Genomic DNA, 20,971 nt, shown 5'->3' with positions numbered 1-20,971 from the left:
TAATATCTAATACTGAATATGATATGAATAAAGAATATATCTAGTATGGAATATAATATGAATAAAGAATATCTAATACTGAATATAATATGATTAAATAATATACTGAATACCAGAATAATATATCTAATACTGAATATAATATGAATAAAACATGCCTAATACTGAATATAATATGAATAATATCAAATATATGATAATATGATACATCTAATACTGAGCATAATATGAATAAAATATGCCTAATACTGAATATTATATTCAGTAGTTATATTATATTCAGAGTTGGTTCAGCACACCCCTCCTTGTTAGGCTAGTGAGATCATGGAACTGTGTTTGTAAGTGGAAAGGGGAGTAAAATCCACCAAGATGAACATTTTAACATCCCAGTGCTTTTCTGATTGACTACTGAATGCAGCCATTCAAGCACTACATTAGTGAAGAATACCAGTTGAAATAAATGTCTCACACTTAAAATGTTTGCAGAGCACTGATTATTTGCTTTATGTTAAATTATAATAGCCAGATAATGAATTTTCTTAACACCAGAGTTCTGTCCATTTTCATTTTCTGGGTCCCTTTTTTGCACAAGAAAAAGTGTCTAAACTTATAAATTGTAATTCAAGACCTTCTTTTGGGAGGGTGTTGGGATTGCTTTCTCTTTGGTATTTTGTAGGAAGAGTTGTGTGGTTCCTAGGGAAGTGGGGGGGGGGGCAGGGGTCGTATGCTTTAATCTTTAAATTCCTATATTTTTGGTTTTTTCTATGGTGAAAGACTTGTTTACACTGGATCAATGAACCATCTTTTTTGCAGTCACTCTTGCTGAAAATAAGATTTTTTTTTTATTTCAGGAAAACAAAAAACAACTAACTAACTATACATTGACCAGACAAAGGAGGAAATCCCAAAGTGTTTCAGGAAGCAGTCCCTCAGGTTTATTCTTTCACTCACACTTTATTCAGTCAATCAATAGTAGCAGGTCATATATTGATAATGGTCTGAATTAGATGAAACTTTTCTTCACAGTTGCCCCTTTAAGTACATGCCCAACAGCATTATTAAAGACTTCCTATTTGTACATCACTACATGGAACCCTATATTTGGCAACTAGATCACTGAGGCCTTGTAGCTTGGGACTCAGGTTATGTCCTACTACCTGACCAAATCACAGAGATAAAAGGCGGTTACAAGGGAGAAGGCTTTATCTGCCCATTGTATTGTTGTTATGTTAAAGTCCTTTAGTTTGGAACTGAGAAAGTTATTTTGTTATTATTGAGTCCTGTCCAATTCTTTGTTTCTTGGCAAAGATATTGGAGTGGTTTTCCATTTTCTTCTCCAATTCATTTCATAGATGAGGAAACTAAGGCTAACAGTATTAAGGACTTGCCCAATGTCATCTAGCTACTAAGTGAGGCCAGATTTAAACTGTTAAAATATGAGTCTTTCTGATTCCAACCCTGATATTCTTATCCACTATGCCACCTATTTGCCCAAAAAGCCATTTTCTGGCGGAGGTTTATCCTCTTCCCACCATCCAGTCTTTGTTTAAAAGAGAAATAAAGAGACTTTTTGAGGGATTGGGGTCAGAGCAGGGAATGCTGGGAGTGGATCAGAGGGGTAGCTTGCTCTCCTTGGTATAAAGGACTCTTGGCTACAGGGTTTTTAAATTCAGAAATGAATTACCAGAATAAGTAAAGATATAGTTTCAGACGAAATCTAAGAATAAGCTAGGTATTGTAGAAGATAGCCTTTAGGAAACATTTAATATTGATTAATTTAGTGCTTTATTTCTTTTTTTACTAAGATTTAGTCCAACTTATTCACCAGACCGGTCAGCTTAGTTAAGTCAACCAAGATACTTTCTTAGAAATTAGGTTACCTTTTAAAAGGTAAAAGAACATTAATTTTAACAATACCCATCTGTGAGAGTAATGCACAGTTCTGTTTGGATACAGAGAAGGACTAGAAGACTTCTAATGGTTCCTTTCTGTCCTCTCTGTTGATGATGCTAATCACTCCACCAACAAGCATTGATTAAGGATGTTTTATGCTGACTAGGATGCTGGGATTCCAAAACATAAAAGCTAAGCTGTTACTCCTGTCACAGACTTTATATTCTAAATGAGATGATCCTGCCAGGGCTGATTTGAGACCGACTTCATCTCTTTATACCTTTTCCTGAATACCAGGAAAGTTTACAAAGTATTAAAAAGAAAAACATGGACACCATCAATTTTTCCAGGAAAACTGCTCTGTCATTTTAGTGGAGCCCAAGTTATGTTCCCTGAGATGGAGAATAATCACTATTCCAACCAAGCTTTCAAGAAAGTAGGACAACGGGAAATCTCTCTTCCAATCATGTCTCTCATTGCAACTAACAAGATAGCAATCTTCCCTGCCAACATCTGTACTGTACCTTTGTTGAAGGATGGATGTGAGCTGCTTGCAGAAATTCTCTCCATTTTGAGAAACTTCCTTAAGCTCCTTGTATACTTTATTGTACTAAAACAAAACAGGCAAAGAAGAAATATGAGTGCTCGTGAACAAAGGTTCTCTGTAAAACCAGGCTACCTGACTGTCCTTTTAAAGGCTTATGACTAGGGATAGCTGGGTGGTTCAGTGGATAGAGAGCCAGGCTTAGAGGTGGGAGGTCCTGGTTCACATCTGGCCCCCAACATTTCCTAGCTATGTGACCCTGGGCAAATCACTACATACCAACTGCCTGAAGATACTTACTATCTATTCTAATATGGAAGGTAAGGGCTCATTTAAAAAAAAATGCTGATGACTTGATAATACATGTATGGTCCAGATCAAATTGCCTACCATCTCTGAGTAGGGGGAGAGTGGGAGACGGTTGGGGTCTTATAATTTTGGAAAACATGTTAAAATCATTATTAAATGTAATTGGAAAAATAAAATATCTTTGAAAATGCTTATGACTAGAATGCATATCTTCTAGATCCGATCCTAAAAGGAAGATTGGGTCTATTCTGCCTGATTCATAAGATTTTTCAGCTAGCCCTACATATGCCTTTGCGCATCCTTTTCCTGGATTAGATTTCATGAAAAATCTACAGAGAGAGAATCTGAATCACAAAATGTTAGGGAAAAAAAGAAGTCAAAAGTTGTTTATACATGTAATTAAAAAAAGAAAATTCAATCAAAAAAAGAAAAAAATCAGCAATAGTGTGTATGTGAGTCAAAGCTGTTTCTTATACCCAGCACTACTTGTTCTTTCTACCTGATTGTGGAGTACATATATAGAGGGGAAATCAAGGTTATTCTTTTGAATGTATTATAAATAAATGACTTATCTTTGTGGGTTTTGTTTTTTGTTAGTTTTTTACCATTGAAACTCTGGACAAATATTTTTGCTATTCATCATGAAATCCTAAAGCAAAAATATTATTCTTTCTTTGCTGAAAAAAATCACATAATCATCCGTGAAAATGCAAATGATTGTAATTTAACTCTTTGTTTCATATTTGTGAATAAGAGTTTTGTTTCATTTTCCTTTTGTCCCCTTCAACTCCAGTGATAAGAAAGACTTTTGATTAATGTGACAAGCCTTTGTAGCAAACCAAGAGTTTAAAACAGCTGCTACAATTTTCTGGCTAAAACTTAAGTCTCTGATTCATCATCTCTAGCTTTTATACTACTAATAAAAATTGTTCATTTTTCTTTAACTTAAAAAGTAAATAAATAAATGAAACGGCAGCTAGAAAGAGCCCGAGTTCAAATTAGAACCCAGGTCCTCCAGGTCTGGCACTGTCTCCACTATGCTACATAGCTGCCTCTCCATTTTTCAAGTTCCTTTTTATTCTTGGGGCTCTCAGTCATTTCCTCAGTGAGGAACAGTGTCAGTGATCACATACCTGGATAATATCACAGAAATAGAAGTATAGCTATGGAATGAATCTTGGAGAAAATGATCTGCCCTAGTCCCCTGTTTTCAGAGAGGCAAGGATGTGCAGGGAAGTTATAAAAGAGCCCATAGACACTCGCATCCTACTTATCTCTGTGTCCTTGGTTGCCAGGGGCAGATTTGGGTCCTGGACCAGGGGTTAAGGGAGATTGGATTGAACAAAAAAACAAGTGATAACCTTGGCAGTGCTGACAAGGGTAGCCTGGATGACAAGGGTGATAATTTGCATTTATCAGCAATTGTGAAACAAAGCTGAAATTCACCATGGAGAAAGGGAATCCAATTTGGGATTTCCATAGAAACAACTTGCCAATATGTGAGTAGTTTTATTATATTATCAAGACCTCTTCTTGCTTCCCTCCTCCCTATGTATACATAGATGCAGTAGAACCGAGCAGTTAAGGTCAGTGACCTACTCAGTTCTCATCCATCATTGATGAGTGCTCTTATCAATTTGAGAATTCCTTTCAGTGATGAACACAACCTACCCATGCCTGCCCATCCCAAGCTCTTTGTGTCTTTATTCTCTCATATAATCTCCCCAAGCAGTTCACACAACATGACAAAGTCTTTCCTCTCTTCCTCCCAACACCATGAAGGTACCAATGGAACATTCTAGCCAGCCACTCGCCTGGCATAGCTGTGCTTAGAATGTGTCGACTCACCCTTACCATATTATAAGCTATATATTTGGCTATTCATGTTCAGATAACTAAACATACCCATGACTTCAACTATTCTCACTGAGATCAGGAATTGTCTAGTAATAAGAGCTGTGTAGATATCACTAACAGGTTTGGCCCCCAACACTTATGAGCTATGTGATCCTGAGCAAGTCACTTAATATCTGCTTGCCTCAGTTTCCTTATCTATGAAATAAGGATTAGTAATGGCGCTTCCCTTTCAGGGGTGTTATGAGGATCAAATGAGATGACTGTAAATTGCTTGGCATAATGCCTAGAACATAGTAAATACTATATAAATATTAGTTATTAATAGCAATGATAACTGTCACTGATTTGACACCAGGTTTCACAACGTGCCATGCAAACATTATTTCATCTGATCCCACCACAGCTCAGAGGGATAAGAATCATCGAAACTATTATCCTCATTTTACAGATTCGGCTACTAGAACTCAGAGAGATTGACTTGCCCAGTCATAAAACTAGTAAACTCTGAACTATTTCAAAAAGGGTTTTTTCTAATTCCAAATCTAATCTTTCTACTCATCTTTAGATTAATTTTTTGGAGTACAATGTAATGAAAACAGGGGAAAGGAAGCAGACATTTATTTAGCACCTACTAGATACCAGGCTTTACAGTGCTTTATAAATATTATCTTACTTGTTTCTCACAACAAACACTGTAAGAGAGATGCTATTATTATTTCTTTTACAGTTGAAGAAACTGAGACATACAGATGCTATTGCCTTGCCTGCCTTCAAATAGCTTGTAAGTGACAGAACAAAATTTGAATTCAGGCCTTCCTGACTCAAGGTCAATACTTCCTAGCTATCTTTTTAAGCAGATATTACTTAGTTTTGAAGAATGGAGATCTAATCTGATTTAAAAAAAAGATTGACAACTGATTATTCTTAACTTATCCTGTATATAATTTGTATATAGTTTCCTATTAGAGTGTGAGGTTTTTTTGAGAATAGTGATTGTCTTTTACCTTTCTCTGTATTCCTAGGATGTAGCACTGTACCTGACAAGATGCTTAATAAATGCCTGTTGACTGACTGGCTGGGTCCAATAATATCTCACTGATTTATCATGGTACCAAGAGCTTTAGTGTATTTCACTTAGTCAAAATCAAAATTAACTTTTTAGAAAGCAATCATGAAGAAATAATGAAGATGAAAGAGTAAGAGAGCAAGATAATAAGAGAATCCACCCCAAATGAATTCATTCATAAATTGCTTAACCAATATGACTGGGGTTTGTGTAAACATTATATAATATTATGGTAGGAGTATAGTTTTATAGTTGGAAGGGATCGTAGAGTTCATCAATACATGCTTCATTCTGCAGATGAGGAAACTGAGGCCCCGAGGGGTTAAATGATTTGCCCTAATGCCATTAATTGATATACTAATCAGTTAACCACAAACCAAATGATGAAATGGAGGTATTTTGGTGCTCATAGTCTCCTCTATGGGCCTCTTCCCATATTGGATTTATTTTATCTTCAGCCCATCCTTCTCTCATTCTCTTGTGCCAATCAGCGGCCCAATTTTATTAATTTTATTAATTCTACCTCTATGTCCCCCTTTGCCCCAGAGTCACCTCCCACTATGAACTATGGCAATAGCCTCCTTATTGGTCTTTCTGTTTCCAGTCTCATCCCTCTGAAATCCATCATGGGTCTAATCTACTTTTGTTCAGTCATTTCAGTTGTGTCCAACTCTTCCAGACCCCATTTGGAGTTTTCTTGAGAAAGATACTGGTTAGCCATTTCCTTCTCCAGCTCATTTTACAGATGAGGAAACTGAGGCAAACAGGGTTAAATGCCTTGCCCAGAGTCACAGAGCTAGGAAGTATCCGAGGCCAGATTTGAACTCTGGAAGGTAAGTTTTCCTGACTTTGTCTTAACTGCCCCTAATATTCCACTCCCTGGCTCAATAGAAATCAGGATGTCCTCTAAAGTACAGAATAAGACACAAACTCCTCCGCTTGGTATGATCTATGCTATGCTGACCTTTTTGGATCTGTTTTCAAGTATGCCCCTTAAAAGCACGCTACACCAGCCAAACTGACCTACTTGCTACTGTCTCACCTCTACCCCTAGCCTGAGATGCGCTCCCTCCTCCCCTCTCCCTTTTAGTATCCTGTTTCCTTGAAACCTCCTAGGTGCCACTTTCTTTCCTAGCTCCTATTACCTGGAATTTGCTTATCTGTTTATTTGTTCTAATTCCCAGGAGAACATAAACCCCTTAAAGGCAGCGATGTCTATCCTTTGCCTTTTTCTCTCCACTGCCAAGAGTAGAGCCCGGCATCCCCAATGTCAAATACAGAGGCCAACACAATAAATTAATTACTTAATTACTGTTTATTAATTCAATTAATTCTTCCCCCCAGAAGAAAACTCAAATCAGTGAGTTACCTCTTTCAGGGAGAACTCCCTTTCTAAGCAAGTGTTCCATCTGGTCATGGAGGAAAGTCTTAGGCCACTAGTAGGGCCATTTCGAGGCTCAGCGAGCAGTTGGGGAATATCTAAATTCTGGGATTCTGCAAATCAGCATGAAGGCCACAGACAACACTCATTGTTTTAGCCCTGGCAAGGGATCTAAATTGTGAAAAAGTCCCTGCTGCCAAGCTGTCTGTCTACCACAGGCAACCATGCTAAAAAAAGGCAGAGCTGGCCTGTTACCAAGCCAGGGCTGGACTTGGCCCCAGTTAGAAGATAAACATAATATATTATTAACTCCCTCACAGGAAAAGGTACTAAAGCCTATTGTAATCACGGATTTAGAGCTGGATCTGAACCGGAGTGGTCATGTTTCGTATAGGCAAATGCAATCACCCCAAACTGGAAATGAAGAATAAAACCTACACAGAAAGACTCGCTACTCAATTAGGAGCTGCTTAAGTCTTCCTAAATTAGCCTTAACCTGAGTCCATTTCTAACATCCTCAATACTGCAGTTTTGGTCATTAAGGATGGCAGGTTAAGGCATTCCCAGAATTCTCAGCTGTTCTGCATTCAGCCACAAGAAAAAAAATTTTCATAAATATTCATAGGCCATGCATATCATCCTTGATGTTAGAAGGGGATGAGCCAGCATGGCCTTCAGAGAGGAATGTGGAGAGGAGAGGAGGGGAGGGGAGATAAGGGAGAGGCAAGGGGAGAGGAAAAGAGAGGGGGAAAGAGGAGAGAAAAAGAGAGGACAGGAGAAGGGAAGAGAGGAGAGGAGGGGAGAGAAAAAGAGGGGAGAGGAGAGGAGAAAGGGAGAGAGAAGGGGAGAGAAGAGAAGTGAAAAGCTGCTGGGTTAAACCACTTTTGCCTCTAATAAAAAATGCCCCTATATTTTACTATTCTGTCATATGAATCAGAATCAGAAGTCCTTGATCTTTCAGACTTGTCACTATTTCATAGAAGGAGATTAGATTGGTTTGATTTGGATTTATGCTTTCCAAAGAGATGTTGGTTACTGGCACCATGGCAGATTCTCAGCACAGAGAGAAGGAGAGCCTGTAATAAATTCAGCCAGTCACATTAGCTCCCTAAATGACCAGTCAGTCAATCAATGAGCATTTATTAAGAGCTGACTGTGTACCCTCCACTATGTAAAACACTAGAGATAAAAAGTAAAAACAATCCTTGTATTGTAGGCATGAAATATGTTGGGCTCAGGGTCCAGTTTATTTTGAGGATTACAAATTATTTTAAATTTGTATTAATTGTATTGATTACAAAGCTAATTTGGTTTGTAGGTGATTGAAAGTCCTCTAGGGTCACTTCATTTAAACCAGCATTTTTCAATGTGGGTTCTTTGGAATACCAGGGTCACAGAGAAGTTTGCTTGGTTTCTATGGTAGTATTGTAGAAGTAGATTTTAGGTGTTTTAGCAAAATCCTTGAATTTTTCTTCATATTTCAAGCTTCTAAATAGAATTCTTTACTTCTCTTTCTCTCTCTCTCTCTCTCTCTCTCTCTCTCTCTCTCTCTCTCTCTCTCTCTCTCTCTGTCTCTCTCTCTGTGTCTCTCTCTATGTGTCTCTCTCTATCTCTGTCTCTGTCTGTCTCTGTCTCTGTCTCTGTCTCTCTCTGTCTCTGTCTCTGTCTCTCTCTGTCTCTGTCTCTGTCTCTCTGTCTCTCTCTGTCTCTCTGTCTCTCTCTCTGCCTCTCTCTCTGTCTCTCTCTCTCTCTGTCTCTCTCTGTCTCTGTCTCTCTCTGTCTCTGTCTCTCTGTCTCTGTCTCTGTCTCTGTCTCTCTGTCTCTCTCTCTCTCTCTCTCTCTCTCTCTCTCTCTCTCTCTCTCTCTCTCTCTGTCTCTCTCTGTCTCTCTCTCTCTGTCTCTCTCTCTCTGTCTCTCTGTCTCTCTCTCTCTCTCTCTGTCTCTCTCTCTGTCTCTCTCTCTCTCTCTCTCTCTCTCTCTCTCTCTCTCTCTCTCTCTCTCTCTCTCTCTCACCCTGATGCTCTATCTTAGTATGAATTCTAAGACAAAAGAACATCAAGGAGTAGGCAATCAGGGTTAAGTGACTTGTCCAGGGTCTGAGATCAAAATTGAACCCAGGTCCTCCCAACTCCAGGCCTGGTGCTCCATTCACTGCACTACCTTTCTCTTAACTCATATATTCTCATTGTCTCCTTGAGGTGGGGAAGGGGAGCTTTTTTCTAAGCCCAGTAAAAGCCTGCATAAGGACATAAGCAGTACATTTGATCAGTGTTCAGCAGTTTTAAAGAATAACAGCTGACGCTTATTGACACACTTAGTGCCAACAGTGTGACCCAAGGAATACAAATATTTCTGTTTTGCAGAGGAAGACACTGAAGCTCAATGACAGTATCAAACATAATAAAAGATTATTTCTCTTTTACACATATTTCCTCCTGCTTCTCCCAAGGTCACAAAACTACAATGGGCCACAGCGTTCACTTGGTTCAGGAAAAAGTCTCAGTGTTGAGAATTCTGTGGCTTAATGCCTGCCCCAATTTTGATGATGGGACTTAAATATATATGTGTATATATATATATATATACATATATATATATATTTGTTTATTTATTTGTTTGTTTATTTGTCTGTTTGTTTGTTTATTTATTTATTTTAAACCTTCAACTTCTATCTTAGAATCAATACTAAGTGTTGGTTCCAAGGCAGAGGAATAGTTAGGGCTAGGAATAGGAAGGAGGAATAGTGACTTGCCCAAAGTCATACAAGTAGAAAGTATCTGAGGCCATATTTGAACACCAGTTGGGGGGGGGGGCAGATCTGGATTTGTCTTAGAATTTAAATTGACAAATGGTAAGGGTTATTATTTTTTAAAGTCCCTACCCTCAAGGAACTCATTACCTAATGGAACAGGTATTTGTTTTATTTGAATGTGCCTCTAAGCCACTGTAAATATACCAGTGGGAAAAGGATTATTATTTTTTTCACTTGAAGGAGCTAAATATAAATCGAGAATATACATTTGCAAAGGAAAGCAAGGTTAATAGAAGAAATGTTAACTGTGATAATTGTGATTTCTGAGATATATTGTCGATGTTATAGTTTAAATGATAGAACTCTTATTTGGTGTCATTTAGGCTGAGCATATGCACAATGACAAACAATTTCATTTTTTTCCATTGTGTCAAGTTTTCATACACTTCCTAGCTTGTGACCCTGGGCAAGTCACTTGACCCTGTTTGCCTAGTTCTTGCCACTCTTCTATCTTAGAATTGATATTAAATCAGATTATAAGGGTTATTTTAAAAAAGAGAGTCCCTGTCCACAAAGAACTCATTACACAATGAAATAAGTGTTTGTTTTCTTTGAATTTGCCTTGAAATTGAAACAGTATAAACATATCAGTGGGAATAGGATAATGAGTAACGATGACAGTTTCTGAGTGGTCAAGACTCTAGGCTGACTATTGAGGCTTGTAGGCAACTGAAATCCTCCTGCACTTTATGGACTGTATGGGGAAACTCCCCTGACTTAAGCCTAGTATTGGCAAGGGTGCCTGGGAATTTCACTGCTTCATCTGGGATTGATAGTCATTCCTATGACTCCTCCTACATCTGGCATCAATTACCAAAATTTGTCAACCAAGCCCATTATTAGGGTGTAAAATACACTAGATAACAACTTATACTTATAAAAGTAGCTGAAGTTTATATAGGATTTTATAGTTATAAGAAGCTTAGCCTAAATAATCACATTTGATGCTTATGACAATTTATTAGACCTGTTTCACCAATAAGGAAATTGAAGCTTAGAAAGATAAATGATCAGAGCCACATGCCCCATCATCATTTTTATTCCTATGCTTGTTCTGTGACAAAGGAAAAGACCACTTGACTGGGTGAGTTCTAGTCTCTAGTTACTTGAGTGACCTTGGGTAAAATGGTCTCTGGGCCTCAGTTTCCTCATCTGTAAAATAAGGATCTATTCCAGCCCTAAACCTTTACTTTTTTCACCTTAGAGGTCCTTCTATGATTCTATTGCCAAATAACTGTTTATAAATCTATCTTATTTATATGTATGAATTCCTACTGGTTATTTGGTGGATCCTTGGTCATTTTGTTTAATTCAGGTCCATATTGCTCACATTGATTAGATAATTAAAACTTTTAAAAATAATCCTTCATGACATTTTTTCTCTTTTTTCTCTTGCTTTCTTGTTTCTCCCCACCCCTACCCTTCTTGTCATGGGTTCCAAATCAGGAAGGTTTAAAAACATTTTTTATTTTTACTAAGAGATGAAAAAGATAATTTCTACTCTGTTTTGGGAAGGGTCACCTATTTTTAACTTTTCTGCATGATTTAAATAATTTTCTCATCTGGTTGCTCAAATAGCTAAAGAACATTTGCATTTTTTTTCAAAGTGCTTCTTGATTCTTACTTTAGACTTCCGCTGCTTCTGCTAAGGCTCTCAAATTTCTTCTACAGATTTCTAACCACAATTCTATTTGCAGTGATCTTTCTAGGATTAAAATGAACTCCTTGGTAAACTAGTCAGACCACTAAAGAGTGTTTTCTTCCTTCCTTTTTATCTTTAAATATATACCCTTATAAACTTTGATTTCAGCTATAGGAAAAAACCATGTTAAAAGACATAATGTAAAGGAACAGGATTTACAATAAAAGATTAGAAATGAGGTTCTCAGAAATATATGAAATAATTTAAACCTTGTCCTTAACTTCAATGTTAAAAAAAATCAACTGCAGGTTTTAAAAATTCATGCCCTGCATTCTGTATCCAGTTTACAGACTATCAGTTTCTATCTGGGGTCTTGGGATCCTTTTGAAAGTAGCCCCTGATGAGAACACATTTAGCCTGTCAAAATATGAAGACAAACCAGCAACAAAAAAAGCATTTCCAAGCACGCTGGGATAAGGCAAGAAACAACCTGACCTCTCCCTTTGCCGTTGGGCAGAGCAAACCACAGGCTTTTCCATGGCTGTCTATATCTTATCATACATGCTCTCTGGCAGTCTCAGTGTGAACAAGTACTAGTTAAAATTTATTAGTGGATTGATCTCAACTGCACCCCCCCAAAACACACACACACACACACACACATACACACGCTGGTGCACACACATGCACACAGTCACTCACCGAGCAATTTGTCAATGGATCCTTCATGTTGGAGTGGAGTTTTGCTTCTGTCCTTTTACCTTTGGTCCCAGCATTCTCCAAGCTGTTATCAAGGCTGGGTGTTTCCTGGACTTCCTGGATTCAAAAAGGCCTGCCGTACACAGAGGCACACATCATTCTTGCCAAAGACAACAGAGAGGAAGCTTCAGCCCTGGACTTTCATCCCATTTATTTCCTGAATAAAATAATCAAAATACCATCCAGTGGGGCAACAGCTCCTGATCTAGGAAGCTGTTAGAGTTTTGTGTCAGGAAATGATTTCTATAAATACTTAAAGATAAGGTTAAAATTCAAATGTTAGGAGAATATTCTACACAGTCAGAGCAATACTGTAAGGATGATCAACTATGAAAGAATCAGCTAATGTGATCTGTATAATCACCCAAGACAATTTCAAAGGACTCATGATGAAAAAATGCTATCCATTCACTTCCAGAGAGAGAACTGATGAACCCCTGAGTGCAGACTGAAGCATAGTTTTTTACTCCTTTTTTCACTGTTTCATTTTGTTTGCATTTTCTTTGGCTACATAGCTAATAAGGAAATGTGTTTTGCATGATATCACATGTATAATCAACATCAAATTGCTTATCTTCTCAAGGAGGGGAGAGACAGGATGGAAGGACAGTATTAGACACTCAAATTTTTTTTTAATGATTGTTAAAAAGTTTTACATGTAATTGAGAAATACTTAATGAAATAAATAAAAATGTTAAAGAAAAAAATCAAAGATCATGACTGAATTCTGAATTCTATGACATTTGGTGATGAAGAAGAAGGATCAAAAGGGCCAGATAAAATTTATCTTGATTGAGTTTGTTGCCCAAGGCATCCAGGAGAGCCAAGAATGGTAGGTGAGGTCCTTTTTAGAGAAAATAGTGGGATAAGTGTCAGTAAATGAGTAGTGGACTTGTGAATGTAGAATTTGAAGCGGTAGAAATTTTCCTTGTTCCTAGGCTCTTCCCTCTCGAATCAATTTTTCACACTGCTACTAAATTGATATTCCTAAAGTATATGTGTCACAATGGCATCCCTCTACTCCAAACTCTTCAGTGTTTCCCTATTGCTTCTAGGGTGAATTAAAAAAAAAGAAAAAAGAAATTCTTTGGTACATTGAGATCTCTCATAAAAGAACACTTAAATTTATAATTATTTTGTATTTTTACCTTTCAGGAAATCTTCATTCCAGTCAAACTGCCTGCTAGCTATTCCCTGAACACAATATTGCATCTCATGCCTTTATGCATTTATACAAATGACTCAAGCAGAGTTCAAGTTGTGGGCTACTTGGAAAAACTGGGATGCTAATGCACTACAGGTGAAGTTGTGACCTGATCCAACCACTCTGGAGAGTGATTTGGAACCATGTCCAAAGGGTTTTACAACTGCCCATACCCTTTGATCCAGCAATACTGCTGCCTGGTCTGTATCTCAAAGAGATTTTTTAAAAAGGGAAAAGACCAGTTTATTCAAACATATTTATATCAGTTCTTTTTGTGGCAAAGAACGAAGGGATGTCCATGAGTTGGGGAATGGCTGAACAAGTTTTGATAGATGATTGTAATGGAATACTACTGTGCTATAAGAAGCCACCATGGCAGAGAAAGTACAGGACCCATCTGATTTCTAACTAATTACCCACCAAAAAGCAATGACATAATGCCTCAAAATGAATTCTGGAGCAGCATAACCCACAAAAGACACAGCGAATGAATTTTTCAGCCTAAAACCATTTAGAAGGCTAACACAAGGGAATCTAGTGTGCTGAGGTGAAGTTGGAACTCAGCCTGCCAGGGCAGGACCCACTGAGGCAACCAACCTTGGGAGCAACTGAAGCAGCAGTGAAGGCTTCCAGAACTCTCAGTCACAGATGGCAAAGGGAGTCAATTACTCAGACAAGACTCTTATTTCACTGCCCATAGACAGAACCAGGTCTCAGTCCTGAGATTCAGGGGCAGAGAGAGGAGGAGCACAAGCATACACTAGCACTTGTATGCACAGGGGAACAGAGGTCCCAGTTCATAGTTTTAAGGGGGAGAAGAATGCTTGGGGTTACTCATAGACCAGAGCACAGGCCCAAAGCCTTATGTCATACCACCTTGGAAGAACTGAAAACAGATAAATTCCCAGAGCCACTTCTGAAGGCTGCTCATAAAGACCCTGAAACTTGGAACAGTGCTCCCTTTGCCACAGTTAGAGACCAACTTTTACTATTTTAAAACATAAATAAAATAAAAAAGTCAGGAAAATGAACAAACAACAACAACAAACACAACAACATAAAAAGTTATTTTGGAGACAGTGTAAACTCAAACTCAAAAGACAAAAAAGTCAATAATGCTGCATCCAAAGACTCCCCAAGAAAAATATTAATTGTTCTGAAGACCAAATAGGATTAGGGGAGAAGCTCAAAAAGGATATAAAAATCAAAAAGAAAGATAGAAGAAAAATTGGGAAAAGAAATGAGAATGATACAGGAAAATCATGTAAAATGTACAAATAGAAATTTGCTACACCTGAACTATATTTACCCAGCATCCTTTTAAGTTATGTCTTCCTAGCTGTGTGACCATAAGCAAGTCACTTGATTCCCTTTGCATAGCCCTTACCACTCTTCTGTCTTGGAGCTTATTGGCTCCAAGACAGAAGGTAAGGGTTTAAAAAAAAAAAGTTATGTCCTCATTTTATGTAGGGAGGCCTGGGAGATAAATTTGGCTGAGAGCCATGCTGCGGGCTCTTTTTGAGCTTGTGATTTGGTGAAGTGTGGCAGGTGTGGGTCTTTAGACTTGTTCTCTGCTCACTTGGCTGAATTAACCCCTTTCTCCCTGTTGTTATTAAATCGTAAATATTTAAAATACTTGGATTTTCATTCATTTTTACTCTCACAAAAAGGAGTCAATAGCTTTGCAAAGGAGGCGCAAAAATACTGAAGAAACTAGTATCTTAAAAAAAGCAGAATAGGTTAATTGGTTAAAGAGGCACAATAATCCAAAGAAATGAAAATTTTCTTAAAATGTAGGATTGGTCAAATGTAAAAGGAGGTACAAAAGATCACTAAAAAAAATCATGCCTTAAAAATTAGAATTGGACAAGTGGAAGCTAATGACTCCATGAGACATCAAGAAACAAACAAAATTCAAAAGAATGAAAATATAGAAGAAAATGTTAAATATCTCATGGAAAAATAACTGACCTGAAAAAGAAATTCAGAGGAGATAATCTAAGAATTATTTGACAATATGAGATCCATGATAATAAAAGAGCTTAGACATTCTCTTTCAAGAAATTATCAATAAAAAGTAACTTAAAAGTCTAGAACTAGTGGGCAAAATAGAAATTGAAAGAATCCACTGATCATCTCCTAAGAGAGATTCCAAAATGATACCTCCCAGGAATGTTATAGCTAAATTCCAGAACTCCCAGGTCAAGAAGAAAATATTACAAGCAGCCAAAAAATAAACAATTTAAACATTGTGGAGTCATAGTCAGGATAACACAAGATTTAGCAGTTTCTATGTTAAAAGATTTGAAGGCCTTAGAATATGATATTCCAGAGGGCAAAGGAGCTAGGACTTCAACCAAGAATCACTTACCCAGCAAAACTAAGCATAATCCTTCAGGGGAAAAATGGGTATTCAATGAAATTGAGAATTTCAATCATTTCTGATCAAAAGACCAGAATTGAATGGGAAATTTACTCTCAAATACCAGGGTCAAGAGAATCATTAAAAAAGTAAACAGGAAAGAGAAATCAAAAGACAATAAGTTTAAACTGTGTACATCCCTACATGGGGAGATGATTCTTGTAATCCCAAAGAACTTTGTCATTATTAGGGCAGTTAGAAGGAGTATACATATACAGAGGGCAAGGGAATGAATTGAATATGATGGGATGTTATAAAACAAATCAAAATTAAAGAATAAGAAAGAGGAATACATTGGGCGGAGGAGGAAGGGAAAATAAAATGAAGTAAATTATCTCACATAAAAGAGGCATGAAAGAGCATTCACAATGGAGGGGAAGATGAGGGAGATGGGGAGGAAAACATGTGAATCCTTACTCTAGTCAAAATTGGCTCAATGAGGGAAGAAAATACACAAGCAATTGGGTATAGTAGGAGAGAAAGGGTATAAGGGAACAGGGTGGGGCAGATAGAAAAGAGGGCAAACTAAGAGAGGTGGAGGTCAGAAACTAAAGGGAGTAAACAAGATGGAAAGTGATATGCAGTAATCATAATGATGCAAAATTTCTCTTACAGGAGTCTCTAATAAAAGTCTCATTTCCCAAATACACAGAGAAATGAATTGAATACATAAGAATACAAGTCATTTCCTATTTAATAAATAGTCAAAGGATATGAACAGAGTTCTCAAACTAATTGAAGCTCTCTATAGTCATGCAAAAAATGCTCTAAATCACTATTAATTAGAGAAATGCAAATTAAAACAACTGTGAGGTACCATCTCACACTTATCAGATTGGCTACTATTACAGAAAAGGGAAATTACAAAATTTGGAAGTGATATGAGAAAGCTTGGACATGAAAGCATTTCTGGGGGGTTGATGGGGGGTCTTGTGAGCAGTTTGAACCTAGACCCAAAGGGCTATAGAACAGTATGTATCCTTTGACCCTGCAATGCCATTACTAGGTTGGTATCCCAAAGAGATTTAAAAAAAGGTGGGGGGACTGATATGTACAAAAGTATTTAAAGCAGTGAGGAGAACCAGGAGAAAGTTATACATAGTAATAGCAATATTATATGAACTTTTATAAATGACTTAGCTATTTCTAGAGATACAGTGATCCAAGAAAATTCTTAAGGACTCTTGATGAAAAATACCATCCACCTCCAGAGAAAGAACTGTTGGGGCCTGAAAGCAGATCAAGACATACTCTATATCACTTTATTTGTTTACTTTTCTTTTGTTTGATTGAGCGCTCTTTCACAAAAGGACTATTTTGGAAAGATGTTTAATACTATTTCACATTGTACCAGATTGCTTACTGACCCAGGGAGGGGAGAAGGAAGGTAAGGATTTGGCTCAAACTTTTAAAAGATGAAAATTTAAAAATTGCTTTTTCATGTATTTGTGGAAAAAATAAATTGTTGATTAAAAAATGTTGTAGGCTACTGTGGCATACGCAGAAGAGTATGAAATGTATGCCCTTCTTGTCTCTGCCTTGCAGAATTTCTAGCTTCTGTCAAAGTCCATTTCAGGCACCATTTCCTTTATGAGGCATTTCCTGACCTCCTCTCTTCATCCTCAGTTCCTAATACTTCTCCCTTCTTGAAATTACTCTGAGGGGCAGCTAGGTGGCCAGGCCTAGAGATGGAAGATCCTAGGTTCAAATTTGGCCCCAATCATTTCCTAGGTAAGTGACCCTGAGCAAGTCACTTGACCCCTACTGCCTAGCCCTTACCACTCTTCTGCCATAGAACCGATAAACATCATTGATTCTAAGATAGAAGGTAAGGGTTTAAAAAAAAAGACATTACTCCATATTGTTTTGTACATATTTTGATTTATTTGTGTCCATGTATGTAAGGTAATTGAGGGCAAGGACAGTTTTATTTTGGACATTATATGCCTAGAGCCTAATGTGGTATCTTGCACAAAGCAGGTACTTCATACCTATTTTTGGATTGAATAAATTGAATCCATTTCAAGGGTTACTCTGACTGTTGACAAGCCCTTCTGCCACCTCACTTCTCTTACCTGAAGCACTTTGTGGAGCTCATCTTGAATGGTGAATCGGAGGGCATTAAGCAAAGTGGATGTCACAAATAAATGGGTTATAGGACTGGGATTGCGGGGAGGGAGAGATCCTTTTCCTTGAGATTCTCATGAAGTCATTCAGGAATTTAGATTCAGATTAGGGATAAAAGGTTTGGGATTTTAATGATAGCCCTTTTCCTGAACTATCTTGGCTCTCATGATGTGGAGACTGAAAAACTTGGAGATAAATTTTGAAAAGATAAAATTTGAAAGGATTTTGTCTTTGCTTTTTTCACTCAAAAGAAATAACTTTAATTTAGGAGGATGGAAGGGTTGGTTTTTAGGGTTTCTTTTCAACCAGTGGTTTTAAGATTCATTTTTAGAAAAATTTAATACAAATAGCCAGTTTCCTTGTAGTTCACTCTGGGAACTACAGAGAATTTTCTTATAATGTCAGGAAGGAAAGAGAGCACATTATGCTTGTAAAGAGCTCCAATAAGTCAGTCTGGCAAAACACCTGAGAACTTAAAAACATCCAATTCGCATCTTCTTTCAGTCTCCATTTGTCTATCACGTATGCCAGGTCCATTTAAAGTCAATGGAAATGCTGAATGAAGAAGAAACCAAGCTGAACCCGCAAGGTGAGCAGAAGCCTCTCCTTGTACCACTACCAACATCAATCAATATTTAATAACTGTTGCATTCCTCCTGAGTGATGACGAAGCTGCTGACTTATCATCAGCAGCATATATGCTCTTAGTTGTTTTTCCGGTAGTGGTGATGACCTGTGTGTGCTAAGCCATTCATATTTTCCCCCACTCCCTCTAGGTCGCCAATAAATAACAGACCTACAGAAGGCAAAGGGGTGCTACGGTGAATAGTGCACACGAAGACTTCAAGCACTTCCTAATCTGGTTTCAGGAATTTACTAGCTATGTGACAATGGGCAAATCACTTAATCTCTGTCTCAGTTTCCATAGCTGTAAAATGGGGATGCTAACAATACCTACCTCCCACAATGGTGAGGATCAAATGAGATGATACTTTTAGTGCTTAGCACAGTGCCTGGTACATAGTAAGCACTGAATAACTATTAGCTATTACTTTTGTTATTATTGGCAAATGGGACAAAGAAAATTGGTTCATAAGTCCTGAAATCATCTGATCTAGATTGGGGATGGATTTTAGTTATATTGAGTGCAATAATCAAAATCCCTCATTTTACAGATGAGGAAATCAGAATTTAAAGAAGTTATAATAGAAAGTTCATCGGATTTGGAGTCAGAAGAACTGAATTAGAATGCTGGTTCCATCTTTTACTTATAATGACCCTGTACCAGTTATGGAATCCAAGTTCTCTGACCCAAAAGTCAGGCTCTCTTCTGAGTATGCCAGAGTAGCCCACAACATTGACTATACTTTAATCAGTCATTCAACTAAAAGCACTTAATATATGCCAGAATTTAGGGGGGAAAAGAAAGGAAAAAATCTCTGCCTTCAAGGAGCTTATACTCTACCGGAGGAAACAACAGGTAAATAGCTGGGTATGTACAACATATATACAGAGTAGATGGGAGATATTCTGAGAGGGAAAAGCATTATCAACTAGGGGAGGGTGGGATGAGAGAGGCATCCTTTAGAAGATAGACTTTGAGATGAGTCTTGATAGGAGACACAAAACCCAAGAAGGAAGAAAGTGAGCAGAACCATCCAGCCAGGATTCATAGTCAATGCAAAGGCGCAGAGACTGAAGAAGGGGAATTATATGAAAGGAATGGCAAGTAAACAGTATTGCTAGAGTGTATAATTCATTTAAAATAAGTGGTTTATTACCCATGTTTTCTTTAACCGTTTTAGCCCAATCTCATTTCTTCTCCCACCCCATCCCTTTTACCATCTGTTCTCCTTCCCCTTCCTACTTACATTATTCCTAATGCTCCATCAATGCCTTGGCACTGTATAAACTCTTTCTGGCACCAGGAGTAATTACAAATAGAAGTGTAGAAATCTAGAACCGCCAAGAGTCATTCCATTCTGCTTCAGTATGGCAATATCAAACAGAAGTTTCCATGGTGATTGCTCACTTACTGTACTGTGGACTTTGACATTCTTGTCCCCCTTTTTTCTGCAAAAGCAATGATTCATTTCCCATTACTGGTAAATGTTGGTTTGTTGATGGTAGTTTTTGATCATTATGAACCCTTTTCAACAAAACTGGCTTTACCATTTGGGCTCAAATTAGGTATAGAAGACAGTGGATTCCCACCTTTAATGGGGTAATGTGTTAAGAATTATATGCTCATAGAAGCTAGTTAATTGTTTCCAGTGGAAATTTTTCTTTGAGTTTTCATTTTGAATGTGTTTTGACTAAAACACACAACAAACTACTGATGTCTGCAGCAAAACAAAAACAAACGAACTTGCAAGAAGACTGAAAAGAAGAGGCCACTTTATGAACAAGTTTAGCTCTAACCATCTATATTAACTGTTCAACCCTAATCCTAACCTCCATTAATGTTTTGGACTATCCATAGGAAGATGGCCTACCTCTTAATGCTGGAGAAACATAGAGGACCAGAATCTCTAGTCTGAGGGTTTGCTGAACCTTTTTCAGGACTGTTCATCTGTCTTTAGTGCCTACCTATCACCCAACTCTCTATCTTTGGCCCCAAGACGTTGTAGCATGCTCTGCAGCCACACCCTGATAAAACCGTCTTGGCAGATGGGCTAACCCAGCTTGAGAGTAACTGGATGAGTTAGGGGGATGCCCAAGCACCTGCAGACTTTCCATGGCAGAATGGGTGAATGAAATGGAACAATTTGTTCCAGTGCCCAAGAAGGGAGCTGAAGCAGTGGTTGTGGGGCACTTAGAGCTTGGTCAAACATCAAAGATGCCAAAATCACTCACTACATCCTGAGCCATCACCAGTCTTCCCAACTTCTGTCTTGCCACTGAACTTTGATGTCTCTGGAAGAGAGAGTGAAGTGGAAGACTTTGTGTAGCTCT

At 37.8% G+C, this 20,971-nt stretch overlaps 1 protein-coding gene across 5 annotated transcripts in view; it reads right to left on the bottom strand.

The window, feature by feature from the left end:
* The window catches only part of NOSTRIN (nitric oxide synthase trafficking), a 115,602-nt gene extending 95,584 nt beyond the window's left edge, over positions 1-20,018 (bottom strand). For 3 of the 5 annotated variants that reach the window (XM_056793977.1, XM_007494322.3, XM_056793978.1), the window contains exons 1-3: positions 19,888-20,018; positions 12,207-12,420; positions 2,418-2,503 (exon numbers count right to left, since the gene is read on the bottom strand). In XM_056793977.1, the coding sequence (XP_056649955.1) occupies positions 2,418-2,503; positions 12,207-12,233 (113 nt within the window). In that variant the 5' untranslated portion in view covers positions 12,234-12,420; positions 19,888-20,018. Of the gene's footprint in view, positions 1-2,417; positions 2,504-12,206; positions 12,421-19,887 lie in introns of those variants that run through there. The other 2 variants (XM_001367490.4, XM_007494325.2) reach the window with 2 other exon arrangements.
* Positions 20,019-20,971: the final 953 nt, after the last annotated feature.

Source organism: Monodelphis domestica, chromosome 4 (genome assembly GCF_027887165.1).
Source record: "Monodelphis domestica isolate mMonDom1 chromosome 4, mMonDom1.pri, whole genome shotgun sequence".
NCBI lineage: Eukaryota > Metazoa > Chordata > Mammalia > Didelphimorphia > Didelphidae > Monodelphis > Monodelphis domestica.
The sequence above is the reverse complement of the archived record's forward strand: the minus strand, read 5'-3'. Positions and strand labels throughout refer to the sequence as shown.